This window comes from Lepidochelys kempii, chromosome 6 (assembly GCF_965140285.1).
Source record: "Lepidochelys kempii isolate rLepKem1 chromosome 6, rLepKem1.hap1, whole genome shotgun sequence".
NCBI classification, from domain to species: Eukaryota; Metazoa; Chordata; order Testudines; family Cheloniidae; genus Lepidochelys; species Lepidochelys kempii.
In genome coordinates, this window is record NC_136385.1 from 127,829,817 (window position 1) to 127,849,402 (window position 19,586).

A 19,586-nucleotide genomic window follows, 5' to 3' on the forward strand; every position below is an offset into this window, starting at 1 on the left:
GGCATGCTGGGTGCCCTGCTCATGTATGCCTAGGAGTGTGAAGAGTTACTTCCCGCCTCAGTTCAGCACAAGGAGTCAGTAGCTACAGGTTAAACCAATCACAGGGATTATAACACTGAAAAGAATCCTTACAAATGAACTTTCTTCTCGTCTTTTTCTGCCTTTTTCCTTCAGCAATTTCACTCACTGAAGGCAAGGGAAAACAAACTGGACAGCTTCCTTCTTTCTAGTCAGGTTCGGTTTTTCATTCTCATGCATTGGCACAATGCTGCAATGTTGAATTTGCAAATGCTGCTGGGGAAATACCAAAACCAAAAAGTAACACACTGCTGTAAGGTTAGAGCAACCCAGATCAATTTAAGCTCAAACCAACTGAGAATTAAACCCTTCTTGTATTGCACCTGTCCCTTAACTGTTCAGGTTATGTAGCATTCCTGTCTGTTCTTGTTTGTAGTTTTTCGAAGGCAAAGAGTTGCGTCTGAAGCAGGAGTACTTCGTCGTGGCTGCCACCCTCCAGGATATCATCCGACGTTTCAAAGCATCCAAATTTGGAAGCACAGAAAGTGTTCGAACTATATTTGATTCTTTTCCAGATCAGGTAAACGTTATGGGATAATGGCCAAGTGAAGTCTGTAATGATTGAGTTTGAAAGCATGCTTTCCGCTTCCTCATAAATGTTTTGGCTGTGAAGACCAAGTGATTCTCTCAGGATCTGATATGGTATTTCCTAGACTAAGAACTCACTTTCAAACCCACCCAGCTTCAAAGGAGGGAATAAATCAATGGAAAGGTAGCATATTTGACATGTCTCGAAGCAGCTCGCTGTGGGGCAAAATGAAGGATTACAGGTTTGGTTGCTTGAATTTTGTATTATTTTTATAGGTAGCGATTCAGCTGAATGACACTCATCCTGCACTGGCCATTCCCGAATTGATGAGGGTTTTTGTGGACATTGAAAAACTGCCATGGACTAAGGTTTGGAAAATCATCTCTGTGCTTTTTCTGTGATCGAGAATACCAAACGTTGCAAGTGTAGTCTTGCTAAAGAGCAGCTGCCTAGATAATCCCTTACCTTTCTCACGGCATATGACAGAATATTGACAAGACTCTTGGATTTACCCCTGTAATCTAACTACACTGTGATCAAGACCACAAAGTTGAAGAAAGTGATAGGTAGCAGGCCTTGTCAGGACAGCTTTAGGGACTTATGGAGGCCAATTTTAAACTTGTGATACGCACAGTTATATCTTTAAGTTGTAAAACCTTTTGTGAGGTTTCTGTTGTTCAAAAATGGATCTGTTCAGAAATCAATAAAACAAATTACACCTCTACCCCGATATAACGCGGTCCTCGGGGGCCAAAAAATCTTATTGCTTTATATCGAACTTGCATTGGCCTCGAACATTTCCGTTATTAATAGTCACTTCCTGCCCCCTGACTGACCCCTCGGAACCCCCGACCCATTCAACCCCCCCCCCCCCCCCCCCGCCCCGTCCCCTGACTGCCCCGACCCCTATCCACACCCCCACCCTGTGACAGGCCCCCCGGGACTCCCATGCCCTATCCAACCCTGTCCCCTGACTGCCCCGATGCTTATCCACAGCCCCGCCCCCTGACAGGCCCCCCGGGACTCCTACGCCCTATCCAACGCCCCCATCCCTGACTGCCCCTCCCCCAGAACCTCCAAAGCATCCAACCCCCCACTTCTCCCTGTCTGCCCCCCGAGACCCTCGGCCCGGCACCCTCAGCGTGTCGGAGCCAGACACGCTAAAGCAGTGATCCGCCGGAGCACGCAGCCCTGCCCCCCAGAGCGCTGCTTTATCACGTCCTATCCCAATTCGCGTTCTATCGGGGTAGAGGTGTACTACTGAAGAGGTCAATCTGCTCCATGCATAGCCCTACATTTTCAAAAGTCTGCTAACACTTTTGCATGTGTCAACATCAGATATATATACACCTTTATTATTATTTTATATATAATATAAAAATAAATATGCCCAAGTTGGGTTGCATATACAAAGTGCATACACAAATCCTCACACAGTGCTTGCTCAGTGGGTTTGCACACATGCCAGTCAGATGTTCACTGATCTGTATCTATTCTTTATACGTACTCTTGTTGCACTTGTAAGCTAACTGACTACCAACCATTTGGAAACTGAATCTTTTCCTGTGCAGCACAAAGCCATCGATGCAGAGATGCTCATTCCATAATATGGGCACAGCCTGTTAAATAGAGATGATAGTCCTGTGTGCTTCTCTAAACAAAGGCTCACTGTCGTAATGATGATTGTCTGACATTTATGTGGCAAGGATTTGTAAACGTGCTAAAACTTCTTAGATTAAAAATAGCTAGCTAAAAGTAGTTATCAGGATACACTACCTTTCTCATGCAGGATATGGAACAGCAGCTGCCTGTAACAACTTCATCAATAATCTGCATCTTTAGAGCAGTAACTAAGCTAGGATTTATGGAACCAATAACTAGCAGCCACAGACTGTACTGGTCAAACAGAACATTACAATCTGGAACTCTTATATAGGAGTTTAATAAAATTCCAGCATAAAAAAAGTTCACCATTCCATATGAGAATCCATGGGAGTTTGTTTAAAAAGCCTGTTTCTTCTGATTTGAAAGAAACAAGCAGAGCATTAAGGATCTGCAAAATCTGAGTCTGCTTGCTGGAAGCATCTATTGCAAGGAATGAAATTTCCCTTTGTTCAACAATGTTCTTGTTTGTCAGAAAGGCCTGTTTCATCATAGTTTTATGAAGGAGACAATTGGAGTGACCAGCATAGATTGACAAGTTGGTTGTTGGTATTAAAGTCATCCAAGAGGCCCCAAACGAGAACATAGCCCTGTTGTGCCAGGTGCTGTACATTTACCTAGTAAGAGCTGTCCGTTTACATAGAGGAGACACAGGAGGTGGCATCATCCCCACTTTACAGATGGCGAATGCAGATTCAGGGCTTGTCTACACTTGAAATGTTACTGCTGCAGCCACACCACTGTAGGCACTACCCACGCCAATGGGGGGATGCGGTTCTCCTGTCGCTGTATTTAATCCGCCTCCCTGAGCGGGGTCTGTCTACATGGCAGGTGAGGGGGTTTAGGTCAGCTTAACTCTACCACTCATAGGTGTGGATTTTTCACACACCCCTCCCCCCCTCCCCAAGTGATGTAGTTAAACTGATTTAGTGTAGGCCAGGCTGCAGAGATTAAATTACTTTCCGGCTAAGCTTCAGGGAGTCTGCAGCAGACCCAGCCCCCAGGCACATACACCCCTACCCCCGCCTCGTGAGAGGACAATTTGTATCCCAGGACTGGGTCTGAGTAAAGTTTTGTCAGAGTGGGTAGTATGTGGGTGTTGTACAGGTTTGGGGCGTCCTTGGCTTTACTCTTTTAACCGTTAACCCCCTCTATTGAACGCCAGGCCTGGGATATCACCAAGCAGACCTTTGCCTACACAAACCACACGGTGCTCCCTGAAGCTCTAGAGCGCTGGCCGGTCGATCTTGTGGAGAAGCTGCTCCCGAGACATCTGCAAATAATTTACGAAATAAACCAGAGGCATCTGGACGTAAGTAACTTGAAATGAAAGGGACACTCGCTCAGTGCCGAACACATCCCGCTGTGGGAGGGGAAAGGAAGCATCCGGTATCTTTCTGTGATGTGCCAGGGCGTGGTGGTGGTAATGGGCTGGCTTCTCTCTGACATGGAATCTGCATGTGTGGCTGTGAGGATCTGTGCTGAATTTCTTTTTCAACAGAGGGTAGGGAAAAGAAGGGGGTCCTTGACATAAGGATTGGGCTAAACCACAGGCAATCCTTTTTTGCGTTTCCTCTTTATACCATTACTGGCTGTCTGATCTATCGATTTTTAACAAGAAGTCCCTCTGAGAAACAAAGTTGTTTTCCTCCTGAAATATTAAGCTCACTCTAGAGAAGATGGGGCTGACTCAGGAGTGTAAAATAAACAAGGGAGGGCTTAAATCTCAAGGACATTAAGGTCTCTTTGCACTCTGGCAGCACAAAGGGGCCTTAGTGTAAATGTGAAACCAAGCCAGGATGCAGAATTAGTAAAATTTCTCTCTCTACTCCTGCCTTTCCCCCCCTACTGCTGTATCAGTGGCCCTATAAGAAAGCTCAGAGTAGGGGGGGGAAATCAAACACTAAATTCGTTCCTAAAGGAGAAACTGGTGAATCAAACCGCTCTGCCAGTGGGTAAAGATGCTTTGCCCAGACACACACAATATTTATTTATGGGAGCAGGGGAGACCGGATAATGCTGATTTTGTGGAGCATTGGATTTTCCAGAGAGGGCAGAAACAAGTACTTGCAGATGTCAATGATCCAAACTCTTCACAAGGCTTCAAATGCAGCAAATGATGGGGAGGAGAGGAGAGAGGAACAAAACTGCTAGAATGGCAGTGTAACAGGGCTGGTTGATTTAGGAATTAGCTCTTTCAGTGGTGCACCTTCTCTTGTGGTGTCTCGCTCTCAGTTACTTTCTCGGTCTCCATCATCCTCACAGTCGAACCCATGTCACTCCTGGACCGCGGCATCCGCTTCTGGACACTGCCCTCTGACTGCGCCCGCTCCGCTGGCTCTCTTCCCACCCCTTCTGGGGGACTGGTAGCTTCAGATTCTACCACTTGCCTCAGTGGCTAGCCCCTTTCTCCAAGGGCAAACTGCAGTCTGGCTTAGCCACTCTCATAACTGGCAAATGAGGGGGAAGGGGAGACCCAGGCCCGTCTGCTACTCTGGGCCCTGACCCAGGGACCCTCTAGCAGCATCCACTTACTGCCCCCCTCAAACTCTCCTCTACTGCCTGCTTCCCTGGGCCACTTCCTGTAGCCACAGCACCTTCTCTGCCCCTTTGTGTCAGGGCCCCAGTGCGGCAGTTGTCCGCCTAGAGCTCCCCCAGCCTCTGTCTTGTCCTTGTCTTGGGTGCTTCTCCCTTCACCCACCAGGGAGAGACTGCACTCCTCTCTGCCCTGCAGCCTTCTTATAGGGCCCAGCCTGGCCCTGATAGGCTGCTTTCAAGCCTCCACTTGATTGGCTGGCGCTCTGCACAGCCTCTCTGGCTTGCTTTAACCCCTTTCATGCCAGAGTGGGGCAGCTACCCTGCTACAGGCAGCAACAGAGCTCAAAGCAGAATTCAGTTGTGCCGCCATCCGGGCTGCCTGGAACACGGTGCTGTTATAACTCATGTAGAGGATGAACCAGTGCGGTTGTTCCTAACAAGGCCCATTACACTGCTTCGTCTGGGATGTGCAGCGCACACTGCGGAGTGGATCGGCCCTATAGAACTCCTTATTGTTCTGTTCTGGGACTTCTGATGCTGTTGGTCCCATTGTCCATTTCTCTGATGCCTCTTAGGCCTGGCCCACGCTCAGTGACTCATGATTCACAGCAGCACCGCCGCTGGCTGGCTGTAGCTAACCTTAGAGAGACAAGGTGGACGAGGTAATAGCTTTTATTGGACGAGCTTCTCTTCGTGAAAGGGAGAAGCTTTCGAGCTTACACAGAACTCATCAGGTCAGGTATACTTAATCCTGTTTTATACTGGCCCATACAGGTGGCTGTTCTTATTTGTGGACAGGGATGGCTTTTTTTGTTCTGGTTATTTTGGGATTGATTGAGTTGTAGAGTGACTGACCTTATTGATGCTCGAACGTATCCACGATCTAGTTGCTGTGGATCTTTTTTCTTAAAAATCATTACAGCACATTTTTGAATTTGTCATTTGGACGATACTTGAATCCCAAATCTGTTTTCCAAAATTTCGATCTATTCCCATATCAAAACTGAAGCTGTTCTTTATAACCTGAATTTTACAAAGGCTTCAGATGGCCCCAGAGACCTACATAGGATTGGGTTTTACCATACAGCAGTCCTTGCATTGATCAGACCCCAGATGCTATTAGGGCAGAGGGTGTGCTTTCCTTCTGCTGGCTAAGAGAGCAGCTGATCTTAATGCCCAATTATAGATATCAAATTTATGACTGGCATTTATCCCATCTCACAGAAAGTTGCAGCCCTGTTTCCTAATGATCTTGACCGTCTGAGAAGAATGTCCCTGATTGAAGAAGGAGGAGTCAAGAGAATCAACATGGCCCATCTCTGCATCATTGGCTCGCATGCTGTTAATGGCGTAGCAAAGATCCACTCTGATATCGTGAAGACTCAGGTGTAAGTTAGAAAAACTATAAATGTGGCTGATGGCAATGGATGAATTGCAAAGTACAGCAGTGCCTGACCCTGTTCAGTAAGACGTCTGAAATCAAGACTGGAGTACAACTAAGTAAAATTCTTATAAAATGGAAAACCGGCATTGTCTGAGTCAGGATCAAATCAGCACAGTGCAGAGCATTTGTGACTGATGCCGAGAGCAAGCCAGGATTAGCAATTGTTACATTCATTTATTTATGAATGAATGTTAATGTAATAGAAATGGGCCGTAAAATTAGCCTTTTTCCCCCTTAATTCCCCACCATTGCAACTCCCACTTGTAATGGTGCAGGAAGGGAGATTCTGACAGTAAGCAACTAGCCCAGAGCCATGCAGCGAGTCAACCATTGTCCAAGCTGGGAGTAGAATTTGCAATCCTGTGCTCTAGACAACACTGCCTGTATGCATGGATGCCCACTCAGATAACAGCTTCGCACTGAGCATGGAAGAATAGCCTCTCAGAATAAGACCATTACCTTGTCCTTGTCCTAGATTCAAGGACTTTGCTGACCTGGAACCAGAGAAGTTTCAGAATAAGACCAATGGAATCACCCCCAGGCGCTGGCTCTTGCTTTGCAACCCAGGACTAGCAGAGCTCATAGCAGAGGTAACTACAGCACCTCTGTATGTACATGTCCTGGGAGCATGTGGGAAAGAGGGCTTGGGCACGATGTTAAAATGGTAACCAGCTTTTTCTCCAAGTGAGGCACGGCTTTGGGAGTGCCCTCTGCACCCTCACTGAACACAGCAGCTGGATGCCTCTGCATCAGTGATGGCTGCTCAGATGCATGTCTCTCTGGGGGGGGTTGGTCTCCCCATGGGGGCAGCACTAGATTCAAGAGCTGGAAACCTAGGCACTGACTTCCCCTCTGCCCTGTGGGTGCTCGACCCCCTCTCCTCCATCCTGCCCCCGGACCACTGTTGCCCTGCCCCAATTCCACCTCCAGCCCCTGCCCCGCCTCTTTACCGCCTCCTCCCCTGAGCGTGCTGTGTCCTCCCTCCTCCCCCTCCGTCCCAGAAAGTCCTAAGCGCCGCCAAACATCTGTTAGGTGGCAGGCGGGAAGTGCTGGGAGGGGGAGGAGCGGGGACATGGCATGCTTAGGGGAGGAGGAGGCCAGGTGGGGGCGGGGGAGCTTGGCTGCCGGAGGGGGCGGAGCATCTGCTAATTTTTCCCCGTGGGTGCTCCTGCCCCGCAGCACCCACGGACTCGGTGCCTATGGCTGGGAATAAAGGAAAAAGCAGCTGCTCCCCTCCAGTTCCACCCACTGGTCACCCTGTCCCCCCTCGTCTTCCAGCCCCAGACAGTGAAGCAAAGGCTGAGGGTCTTTCAAGGCTGGCATTTGCGGGAGAGAATTTGTATTGGAAACTGCTTTATTCAGACTGTTTTCTCCTGGCCTGGAATATCTCTCAGCGTTCCTGGGTGGGAAAACTACCCAGACTGCCTTCAAAAGCCTGCTTAAAATACTGGTCCCCCATCTCATGAGAAGCTATCAAGGGACTTCCTGTGTGTCTCTTTGAGAGTATTCCTGCCCCCACTCTGCCCTGTACAGTAGCGTCCCCGTGAGCCAGAGAGTGAGTGAGTGCAGGGTGCTCCCACCTTGTTCACTAATGCTGCAGCCAGAGGGAGCAGTGAAAGTCTCTTTTAAAAGAATCCTTAAGATTTTTTTTTATTATTATTTTCAAGCTTTGGAGAATTGAAAACTACCTTGAGTTTCTTACTCCTTGTCTCTTTGTGGGTGGTACAAAGACATGCACAGGACTTGGGCCCCGGTACACTTTCCCCAAAGGGAAAGAGCTGTGCCTTTCAAAATACTGCTACAGATTGACAAGCCCAGCATTCAAAAATGTCTGAGGGTCTGCCTTTTAACTCCCATTTGGAGCAGGGACCTATTGGAATAAACCCTAGTTAGGAGAGTCCAAAATCCCAAGCCACTCAAGCCCAGATCCTAGGCTCTTGACCACATGGCTAGTGAAGCCAAGTTGGCAAATATGTTCTGAAACTCTCCACGGGAGAGGGATTGCGGGGGGCTTGACTTTGGACCTCTGACCTCTAACTCTTTCAATTTAAAACTGGCCAACCTTTTCCAAACCTTGTTTGTCATTTTAGTTTTCAGCCTGTTGAGTTAAAATTTCTTGAACAAAAGTGCTGATATAATATTAGAAAATATTGATCCCTCCCTGAAGTTAGAACACCCTGGATTCTGTATCCGTCTGCCTGGACTGAGCTAAATTTGCACCATCTGTGTAAAAAGGCTATTCAGTAACTCTAGAGATGAACATATTGAATTACTTAATTTTATTTTTATTACAGAAAATAGGAGAGGACTATGTGAAAGATCTAAGTCAGCTGATAAAGCTGCATAAGTTTGTTAATGACGAGATCTTCATTCGGGAGGTTTCCAAAGTGAAACAGGTAAGGGATTAGGGAATCTCTGGACAAGCCATGGGATGGTGTGAACTCCGTTGTGTGCAATAATGCCCTTTTTTAACTGCTCCGCAGGAGAATAAAGTCAAGTTTGCCCAGTTCTTGGAGAAGGAATACAAAGTGAAGATTAACCCTTCCTCCATGTTTGATGTGCATGTGAAGAGAATCCACGAATACAAGCGTCAGCTCATGAACTGCCTGCACGTTATCACCCTGTACAACCGTAAGTCACTCACCCGCTGTCTGTCTTTCTGAAGGAGACAATCTGACCTGGGCAAGCGTGGATAGGTACTGAAAGTCTGCAACACTTGTTCTGAAAATGTTAGGTAATTTCACATTTCCTTTTTCTTTTAGGCATAAAGAGAGATCCTATGAAGCCATTTGTGCCTAGGACAGTTGTTATTGGAGGCAAAGTAAGTTAATCCCACCGGGCTTTGTGTAAGGGGGGGGTGGTATGACACTTCATGGGGGAGACTTTCAAAAGCACTTAAGGGATTTAGGAGCATAAAAGTCCCACTCCCTTTTAATGGGATTTTCACCTTTGGAAAAATCTACCTCTTATGGTAGCATCTGAAAGGTTTCAGCCAAGTCAGTACCCCACTGAACTTGGCAAAGCACAAACCTAGAATAATTGACAGTCCCTGCCCCAGAGAGTTTACAGTCAAAATGACAAGATAACTGGTGGACGCAAGAAACAAGCGGGCTGGGGTATGGAGGGGAAAAAGACAAGGTAACAAGGGTGTTCCAACAAACTAGCTGTGTGAGCAAAACGGCAGTCAAAGAATGTGGGTGTACAATTATTAACAGCCTTGCTAATCTTCAGCCTGTGGCTCTTTTCTAGGCTGCTCCTGGATACCACATGGCTAAAATGATCATCAAACTCATTACAGCTGTGGGTCATGTGGTGAACAATGACCCTGTGGTTGGAAACAAGTTGAAAGTCATCTTTCTGGAGAACTACCGAGTGTCCCTGGCTGAAAAAGGTAAAGTGCTCAGAGCCGTGGGAGAGGCTGCATGCGCAGTATGGTTTGGAGGAGGATTACAATAAAGCTGCCAAGTAATTTTAGATCAGCCTGTCTAATTGGGTGCAGAGTTAAGATTTTTCTTCCCTACCTAGAGCTTGTACGCTCTGCTGCTTATATGTAGACCCACGAGCCGAAGCACGGCTGGAAGGGTTAACAGCAGTTTCCCTTTCAGAGTGAGCGAGAGTGTGGGTATGTTCTTCCACTTTGATACCTGGATTGACAAGCTACTTCTTCACCGCTTTTTCTGTGCGTGTGCGCTTTAAACCAAAACAAGGTTCTCCTGTGGAGCTTACAACTGTAGTTTTCTCTCATAGCTGTGTCAACACTGCAAGAGCTCTTGAGAGAGAGTTGGATCTTCTAGAGTTGGGTTGTCTTGAAAATTCCATCTCTGTGCACGCTGTGGTGGTAAAATAAACCAGCAATTCAAACATCAAGAATAAGTCTCCTAAACACGAACACTGCCTAAGAACTGCAGAGGAGAATGATCTCTGATCTAAAGTTCTCCAAGCAGTGTGCAATCTTACCTAGTATAAGTTTTTGATGATGATGATTTAGGAATGAAGCTATGGCCAGAATTCTAAGGCCCTGATCCTGCAAGAGGATCTATGCAGACCTCTGTATGGATTCAGCATTCCATCTACACAAAGCCAGTTGTAGGATCAGGAGCCTAAGTTTGAAAACATGTATTCTGAAGGATGGATTTAAAAAGTGTCCATATTGATTAGGAAGCTGCAGTAGGCTGGTATGTCCTGCCAGTGTCTTTTTAAAGCCAGGTCCCAAGCTGCAGCCAACTTTTCAATCCGTATAAATCCCTAGAACTAGGAGCCAACACAACACCAATCCAAGGATGCTAATGGATGCTGCTCTTAAACTGGGCAGCGACGCCAAGGATGGATTCCTGTTTAGACTTTAAAATGGACTCTCATGGCATTAGGAACGAAGCCAGTAATTCTGACCCTCTGAATGCATTTTATTGGCAGTGATTCCAGCGACCGACCTGTCTGAACAGATTTCCACGGCAGGCACTGAAGCGTCCGGTACAGGAAACATGAAATTCATGCTGAACGGAGCCCTGACCATTGGGACCATGGATGGAGCAAACGTTGAAATGGCCGAGGAGGCTGGAGAAGAGAACTTGTTCATCTTCGGCATGAGGATCCAGGATGTCGCAGAGCTGGACAAGAAAGGGTGAGGTTCTTGTATAGCATTATATGAAGGAGAGCTTTGAGGGAGGGGGGGAAAAAAAAAAACAAACAAGCCAGTCTCCTGGGCTGGGCCTTTATACCAATGAAGCTTTGAATCACACTGCTGGCCAACGACTCCAAAACTTGTCTCTCGCATCAGCAGCAGTTGATCCAATAATAGGTATTACCTCACCCACCTTGTGTGTCTCATATCCTGATCCAACATGACTACAATCACTCTGAACTTCAGCCTTTGTGCATTCAGACTGCCGCTTGGCTTGGAAGCCCAGCCTTGGAGGGTAGCTTTGCTCAAAGAAGGGGCATTGCTGTAATCCAGCCTTGGAGGCTGCATAGGCATGGGTTTACCTTGGCAAGGAACAAAGCCATTAGGAAGTGGTGCAACTTCTGAATACCATGCAGGTGGAAAGAGCTGCCCTTAAAGGTCTGTTGCATCAAAAGGACCACAGCAGTAGAGGGCACCAGAGCACCGGACTAGTGAATTAACCGTGGCAGTAGGTAAAATTAGCTTCCGGATTCATCACTGTTAAATTGTTAGAACAAACAGATGTTTAAAATGGCTTGTTAAACATCTTCCCGCTCTGCACCTCAGGTACAATGCTCAGGAATACTATGACAAGCTTCCTGAATTGAAGCAGGCCATTGATCAGATCAAGAGTGGCTTCTTCTCTCCGACGCAACCTGACCTTTTCAATGAAGTGACCAACATGCTGTTCCACCATGACAGGTAGGAACCACCTCTGAAATACTAACTCTGGGGCAGGAGATGGCTTAGTGGTATCAGCATTCAGTTCAAAATACCTGTGTTCCCTGGCACCAAGTAGAGACCCCAGCAGGGTCCATTTAGGTCTTCATCCTTCCAAGGCGGGGGTGGGGGAGGTGTTTTTCAGATGTGGCTTGAGGAGCTGAAGTCCAGTCTCCTCCATTCAGTCCATGGCACTTATCAGTTTGCTGCAGTATATTTAGCCAAAACTCTTTGGAGCACAGATTTGCAATGTACTGGCTGCCACTTATCTTCCTCACTGTCACGCTCTCCCCCTGAGGTGACTGTATTTCAGAGTGCTATACTGATGAAAAAGCAATTTAGGATCCTTTGGGGGTGAAAGGCTCTCTCTACAATTCTAACATTTTAGAACTGATGTAGAATTGATTTTTAGCAGTTTTTTTTAATATTCCTCTTGGGAACATAAAACTGGTACATTTGGGCACATGCCTTTGTCACAAGCGTACGCAGATGATGTTCCTGTGCCGTGAGGCTTCTTAATAGCCTTTTTGAATGGTACAGCCTGTATTTCTCAGAGAATATGAACAGTAACCAGGATGTCACTTGCTGCTCTTTCCCTATTTCAGGCCAGGAGGAGGGTGTTTTGTGTCTTGCAGTGCTTGGACTAAAAGCTCTGTGACAGAGGATGTTGTACCTATTATGTGGGCAGCTGCTTTGAAATTGTAGGCACTATGGGAATACATAATGTTAGCTCCCATGACATCTGGTCTTTCTTGAATGTCTGGTGTACCATTGTCTCAGCTGGTCTGTACTATCCCTCTTTCCATTGAGAACTCGATACAGGCCAGGATGGGGGTGAGTTCTAGGCAAACAGGTTGAAGACTTTCAAACAAGTCAGGAATACATGTTTCGTGAAGTATTTCCCCATTTGTGTCAATTCTCAACTCTAAACAGGGCAGACCACTGAGCATTTTAGTTTATTTAATATTAGCTGTCACCCAGGTATATAAAATGTCTGTAGGAGCAGGGTGAGTGACTTGCACTTTTTTCTTTGCTCTAATAGGTTTAAAGTATTAGCAGATTATGAGGCATATGTCAAATGCCAAGACAAAGTCAGCCAGCTGTATATGGTAAGAATGGGACAAGAACAATCCAGGGTGGGCTGGAATGGGATTGGATCCCTACTGCAAGTTAGAACATCTTGAAAGCTGCTCTTAACTTGTTCCAGGGCATACTGGGTTAATCTGGTAAATCCCCTGCTATAACCCACTGTATCTACTGGTTTGGGTGAGGTAGATCTAGCCCACTGCATCTACCTGTAGAGACTTACCAGTTACTGAATATAATGGCAGATTGAGCACTGATTATTTTAGAGCTTAACTGAGGATAGTGACCGACTTCTACCTGTCTCCATCAGCTGGGTGGCTGAGGGAGCAAGAAACTTGCAATCTGCTGGAGGCTATAGCCTGCTTGGGGGCCCTGCTCTTCAAATTGCTCACTAGGATCTCCATTAGCAAAAATGTATTTGAGCCAATTGGCTCTTCAGAAAGCTGGCATTGTTCACTATGCACTCAAGCAGAGCAGCTGATCCTGAGCAGTGTGCAAAGCTTTGTGTCCAAATACTTAAATATGAAAGTGACCTTCAGGCATGTCTTCACTGGAACAGGATCATGTAGGCCAGCAACTTGGAGAGGTTTGGTTAGCACAGCACAAGTTTTTCTAAAATTGCCCTCACTCAAACTTTAGACACTGTCCCTGTTGGGTACTATAGTAATGCTGCTGTTCCCTTCAAGGCTGGTGTCTAACCATAGTCCTAGATAGGAGTTTACCAGTCCTTTCAGGCACGTGGTAGAACAGATACAATTCCTGCAAGGACTGTCAGCATTTACGTGATGTGATCTGGTCTATCCACAGAACGCTAAGGAGTGGACCAAACTGGTTATTAGAAACATAGCTGCCTCTGGGAAGTTCTCCAGTGACAGGACCATTAAGGAATACGCCCGGGATATCTGGAATGTGGAGCCTTCTGACACAAAGATTCCTCCGCCTAATGAACCAAGGGATGTGGTTGATAAGAATTCCAGTTGTACAACTGAAAAGCTGAAGATGTAGTTCTGAGAAGACTCTGCTGTGCAAGCTGCCTGTAGTAAAGATGTGGTGTAAGCATTGTTACATACATACATTCCCATAATGGTTTAGTGGATATCTTTTTATTGTCTTTCAGGTTTCTCTGAGTCAAGGTGTTAGGAATGTTCAAATACAACTGCTTGCTTTTGGTGCTGGAATAAAAGTGCCAATTGAAATATCCACTGCACTCACTGTGGTTTACTTAAGCCTAAAGTCAGAACCTGGGATTGCTTGTGTAGACTCAGCCAGGCGATTTTATTGTACCTGTCCTCAAGTCAGATGTTACATAAAATGTCACAAGGGAAGTAGGGGGAAGGAAGGAAGGAAAATAGGCCCAACTAGTCTAACTAGACACACACAAGTAGTAATAGGTTTCCTCAGGAGCAAGGGTGATAGTAATAGGCTTTGTTTCAGCAGAAGGAAAAACTGACCAAAACCTCCCTTGCTGTAAACTAAGTGTTGTAATTGCAGGGGGCACAGAACACTGCCCTTAACTGTTACCTTTGATCACTTTCTGTTCTCCCATGGGTTCTAATTTCCTAAAGAACTGGACTTAGCACTGAGGCAACCTCAGCAGGAGTATTGAGAGCAAGATAATTACCTCCCCACCTTAACACTCAGAGCCTTTCCAGCCCTCCACTGGACAGCCCTCTACGAACACTGGCCTCATCACTACCCCATAGTCATACTCCAGATATTAAGCACCCTGTTCCTACTAAGGTGTTAAGATAAAGTCCAATTCTGTGCTGACTAGTAACTTGACTACACAATTTGGAGTTTCACAGATGTGATGTCTGTAAAAATAGCCATAGAGGGGCTTATTTATCACTTCAAAAACTGCTTACATTTAGTGCAGCCCTTAGTTTTAAGCTCTTAAGAAGAAAACAAAGTTTAGTGTAAAGTAAACTTTGCCCTACCTGGGTACAGCTTAGGGCAGGGGGAAGCTATTTTGCCAGTAGCAGGTCTGTCTACACAAATGTATTTAGTCCATTTGCTGATTAAAATCAAATCAACTTTCTATTGTAGTTTTGTTGAAAGTCTCTGCCATGATGTGGCTGCAGCTGTTAAGTGCGCCCATGGTGATTAACATACATTGCAGTAGCTGGTATCACTTGATGTTCTTCACGAAGTCTCTGCAACAAAACAAGTAACGTTAAACTATCCTATTCTAATGGCTAAATGTTTAATATGTATCTTCCCCTGAAAGGTAAGTTAGACTAGATAAACTTGACCCTGTGGTATACTAATACAGGACTTGTTCTGGAGGCCCCTTAAGGACTGTGATCATTACAGATGCTGGGCTGAGTACTCCAGTAACTAATTATTGAATTGACCCTCCAAAGGAAGCAGCAGCCAGTGCCTCTGGAATACTAACCTGTGAAAGGCTGAGGGCTCCTGACAGAGTGGTGCAAGAGCTAGGTACTCACTATACTAGGGATTCCCACACTGGTACATACAGTCCCCAGAGATCTCAGATGCAGGATACGGGGGAGAAAGATTCATTGCATTTTCAGACTAGGTCTTCCAGCTGAAGCTTTAAAACTGAATGTTAAACACCAATACTTACTTCAACATGTACCCATGTGAACACAGATACTGCACTCTAAAATACTCCTAGGGGCATTCTGCACATTGTCAACATAAGACTATATAATCATGCATTTCAATTTTGGAAATTTTTCAAATATACTTGCTGACTGGTATTTTAACAATACAGGAGTAGAGATTAAAAAAAACCACCTTTGACAACCCAGTTCTCTGCCTGCCCTCCCCCCCAGCAGAGGGAGAAACAGCCTGATGCTGGGTCCCAAGCTGATTAGGAGTTTCCTGCACACACCCCCTCCTTCCTTCAGGGCAGGCAGAGAACTACAGATGCCCAGAATATACTGTAGAAGGGAGTGTGTGTGTGGTGACTCACTTAACATAGTTAAGATGCATTTTTCAGGAACATATGTGAAATAAAGCAAATCCAATTTCCCCATAAGAATTAATGTAAATCAGGGGGCGGTTAGGTTCCAGACAAACTCACCAGACAAGACACATCTACACTAAGTTTTGAATGATTGTGAAGCTTGGTTGAGGTGGAGGAGTCAGAGGGTGGGATATTTCCTAGGGAATGTCTTGCTGCTAAATGATGAACTAGCACTTGGCTGAGCCCTCAAGGGTTAATACACTTAATGTAGCCTCACACTCTACAAGGCAGCAGAGAGGAAACAATAGATACAGGGCAGTATCTGCAAACACTTCCCTGCAAAAATGGAACATGATGTTGAGCCCCCACTATCCAGCTGGAGCACATGTGCAGCACTTTGGAAAGTCAGCACCTTTAGCTGTAAGGGTGCATGCATATGAGGCAGGCAGGCATTGCCCCTTTAAGCAGCTCAGACAGGAAGCAACAGCTTCTAGCAAGCTGCCCTGTCCCCTCCTCTGCTTTGTGGAGAGAGGGTATAGAGCAGGCGGGACATCTTGATATCAGCCCCCCTCTCCTCTGCAGGAAGCTCCCAGGAGAGGGCAGGGCAGGAGCAGCACAGCAGAACTGCTACTGGGCAGCTGCTGAGCCACATACCTTGGCTTACAGGGAAGTTGGGGGAGCCCACCCCCCCGTTCTAATCCTAGGGTGACCAGCTGTCCCAATTTTGGGGTGTCCTATATAGGTTCCTGTTACACCCCTCCCACTGGTCACCCTATCTAATCCAGTGGACAAAGCAGGCAGATGCCAAACATCCTAAGGGAGCATTGTGTAACTTTAAATGAGCACATTCCCTAAATAATCAGCTACAAAACAACATTAACCTGCACAACGTTAAGTGAGGAGTTACTGTATTTGCAAGATGGACTCTGCCAGGTCCAGCAGCCTCTAGTGGTAGCCCTCAGCTCTACAGCCTACTGGGATTGTGTGCACACAACTTCATTGCTGTACAACTTCTACATTGTACAGAATTGCCCTATAAGTAGTAAGTGAAATATGGACAGATGCAAAGAGCAGCTCATGTTAACACAGCAATGAGAAGGATAAGGGATATATAATAGACTAGTTTAGCTGTCCAGTAGCGCAGTTGTGGTATGTCACAGGGAAGAACATGATTGCTGTGCTTTCCCAGGGAAACCAGAGGACTCTTCCCAGCAGAGTGACCAGGATCTACACCGAGGGCGACGAAAAGCAACAGGCCCCTTGACTAGCATAAGCCCTTGACCAAAGGTAAATTTTCAGAGCATCTTTTACAATAGATTTGACTGGGGAGAGGCAGCAGCATTATCCCCACTTGTTTAAAAAAAACAGAAGCAAAGGGGTAAAAGTATCTTGCAAGCAGCAGCGCACCTCCCAGAGCCTGGAACAGACCACCAGTCTCCTCCTGAATTGCCCCATGCTTCCCCCTCAGCAACAAGAATTGATGCTGCTAAGGCTGGGAAGAGTTTGAGTTACCATGGCAGGCAGAGCTGCTAGCAGGTGCTACAGACGCTTGCTTCCCAATAGTCACTCATGCAGACATCCAAGTCTCCATCAGTTGAATTAGTGCTTGGAGACTAGCTCTGTGGCTGAATAGGAAGTTAATCGCACAGCCCTGTGAACTAGCCTATCCAGCTCTAGGGCTAAGGTCAAAGCCCTGGCCATGTCACTGCTTTGCTCACCTGTTAAGGGTGCCAGTTGTGGTCCAAGGCTGCAAACCCCCTTCTACGTCCACAGCTAGACAGCAGATGCTAACTAGTTGAGTACAGACCTGGGCAGGCTTTTCAGCTGAGAGGGACACTTGCCCTTACCCACCCCACAGAACAAGCTACTTTATAAACAAGCTAATTTGACAGCTGAGTCACCTGCTGGCATTACTTACTTCACAATGTCTGGCAGTTCTGGATCTGAACAGATGTTTTCATGGGCTAAGCCCAGCTTCTCTGGAAAGGCAACAAACTTGACCTTGTCTTTGTTCTCATAGGAATGGAGAGCAATCTCAGCAAGCTAGGATGGTGGGGGGGAGGAGAAGAGAGAGAGAGAGAGAGAGAGAGAATCTTCTACATGTCATTTAGACTTTGAGTACAGTTAAGTGAATTCTAATGGCTTCTCTCTGTAGGTAGTTTACATGGCCTTCTTCACCACAGTATGAGCACTTAATGGCTTCATTAACGCACCTGTAACCTAGGGTAGTGCTGTTAACCACATCTCTCCAATGGGCAGAAGGATGGGATCAGGCAGCTCACTTGCCCAAGGTCAGGCGGTGGTGGTCTTGGGTATTGAGGCTAGGTCACTTGAATAAATCCAGTGCTTTATCCACTAGACCTGCTTCTCTTCCTTAACCACCACCTAGTCCCCTGCTGATCCAGTTTCATGCACATAAGAGGTACACTCACTTCTCCCCAAAAGTAGCTCATATTAAGGGGAAAACAGCATTGACGGCCCCAACAAGAATTCTTTAGCAGGCAGAAGCCTTGTTAGTTTTACTTGACCTACAAAGGTTTGGATATGGTCATTGAGCTGGAATATCAGGGTGATTTCTTTGATAGGCACGCCATAATTCCTTCCCATTGAACCAATCAATTCATACACTTCCTTGTACTGCAGCAGTGATTACTCAGCTCACAGAACACTTGGCATGCTGGCTTTTTGAACACTCCTGTCACATCAGGTTTAAGTTCATGAACTTGATTGCTTTAGACTAAGGCTGTCAAACAATTAAGAATGGCAATTAATCAAGATTAAATGTAGTTGCTATTAACTGCACTGTTAAATAGAATACCAATTTAAACTCAGCAGAGACGTACATCCTCCGGAACGGTGGCTGCAGCATGAAGAGGCACAAGTATCTTGCAACCCCAGCTACTACAATGCCATGTGAATGATGCTTCTTGCTTTCAGGTGATATTGTAAATAAGAAGTTAGCAGCGTCTCCCATAAACGTAAACAAACTTGTCTGTCTTAGCAATTGGCTGAAGCAGGACTGAGTGGACTTGGAGGCTCTAAAGTTTTGCATTGCTTTGAGTGCAGTTGTGTAAAAAAAGAAAGCCGTGCATAAATTGCACTTTCACAATAAAAATTGCACTATAGCACTTGTGTGAGGTGAATTGAAAAATACTATTTTGCACAGTACAAATATTTGCAATTAAAAATATGAAGTGAGACCTGTACGTGTCCTAGTGTGGTGTAACTGAAATCCATGTATTTGAAAGTGTAGAACCACATCCAATATATAAATTTAAAGTTAACAGTACAATTAAAACTGCAAGTAATCTAGTTAATTTGTTTGCAGTTAATCACTTGCGTTCACTGCCGTTGCTAGCCCTACTAGCATTCCTTTCCATTTTCCCAACCATCGTGCAACAATCCGGTTCCTTTCTGCAAGGTACTTCAAGAAAAAATGTACCCACCTCCATGAAGACTAGCACCCTAACATTCTATTGGGGTGAATATCAAGGTTAAAGACAAACCAAGCAGATAAAAAGGTTCCTCTAGAGCCATGAAATGAATGAAAGGTCTTTCAGAACTCCCAGTAGAGACAAGAGAAAGGCCCAGACAGTTACTCACTGCTGCGGCAGCCTGGATGCCCTTCTTTACACGGAGTCTGGTTAACGGTGCTCCAGCCCTGCCTTATGACTCGATCCTAGAGCTGACCTGCTCACTCCGAGGCAGGATCTCTCTGAACTAGTCTGCCTGCCTAAGGGTCCAGGTCTACGCACAATTGTTCAGGCCATGGCAGTTGTTTCTAGGCTGGAGTCAGCTGGATCATGAGAACCTTCAGTAGTACAGGGAAGCAGCAAGACCCGCCTCCAGGGTACTCGTCATGAGGGGAATTAAGGGATGTTGAAGGGGAAGTGGTGGATATAGCCTAGTAGTGGGGGCTGTTAGCAGTATCATACAC

The 19,586-nt window shown here is 46.1% G+C and overlaps 2 protein-coding genes across 3 annotated transcripts in view; one reads left to right on the forward strand and one right to left on the reverse strand.

The window, feature by feature from the left end:
- The window catches only part of PYGL (glycogen phosphorylase L), a 40,141-nt gene extending 21,367 nt beyond the window's left edge, over positions 1–18,774 (forward strand). For both annotated transcript variants that reach the window (XM_073350178.2, XM_073350179.2), the window contains exons 9-21: positions 455–598; positions 883–975; positions 3,435–3,581; positions 6,032–6,195; positions 6,727–6,841; positions 8,546–8,647; positions 8,735–8,882; positions 9,014–9,072; positions 9,501–9,642; positions 10,665–10,872; positions 11,479–11,613; positions 12,674–12,740; positions 13,525–18,774. In XM_073350178.2, coding sequence (XP_073206279.2) covers positions 455–598; positions 883–975; positions 3,435–3,581; positions 6,032–6,195; positions 6,727–6,841; positions 8,546–8,647; positions 8,735–8,882; positions 9,014–9,072; positions 9,501–9,642; positions 10,665–10,872; positions 11,479–11,613; positions 12,674–12,740; positions 13,525–13,722 — 1,722 coding nt within the window. In that variant the 3' untranslated portion in view covers positions 13,723–18,774. The remainder of the gene's footprint in view (positions 1–454; positions 599–882; positions 976–3,434; positions 3,582–6,031; positions 6,196–6,726; positions 6,842–8,545; positions 8,648–8,734; positions 8,883–9,013; positions 9,073–9,500; positions 9,643–10,664; positions 10,873–11,478; positions 11,614–12,673; positions 12,741–13,524) is intronic.
- Positions 13,802–19,586, reverse strand: part of ABHD12B (abhydrolase domain containing 12B) — a 39,654-nt gene continuing 33,869 nt past the window's right edge. Inside the window, exons 12-13 of the mRNA XM_073350180.2 lie at positions 17,568–17,692; positions 13,802–14,870 (exon numbers count right to left, since the gene is read on the reverse strand). Of these exons, the coding sequence (XP_073206281.2) occupies positions 14,846–14,870; positions 17,568–17,692 (150 nt within the window). The 3' untranslated portion in view covers positions 13,802–14,845. The remainder of the gene's footprint in view (positions 14,871–17,567; positions 17,693–19,586) is intronic.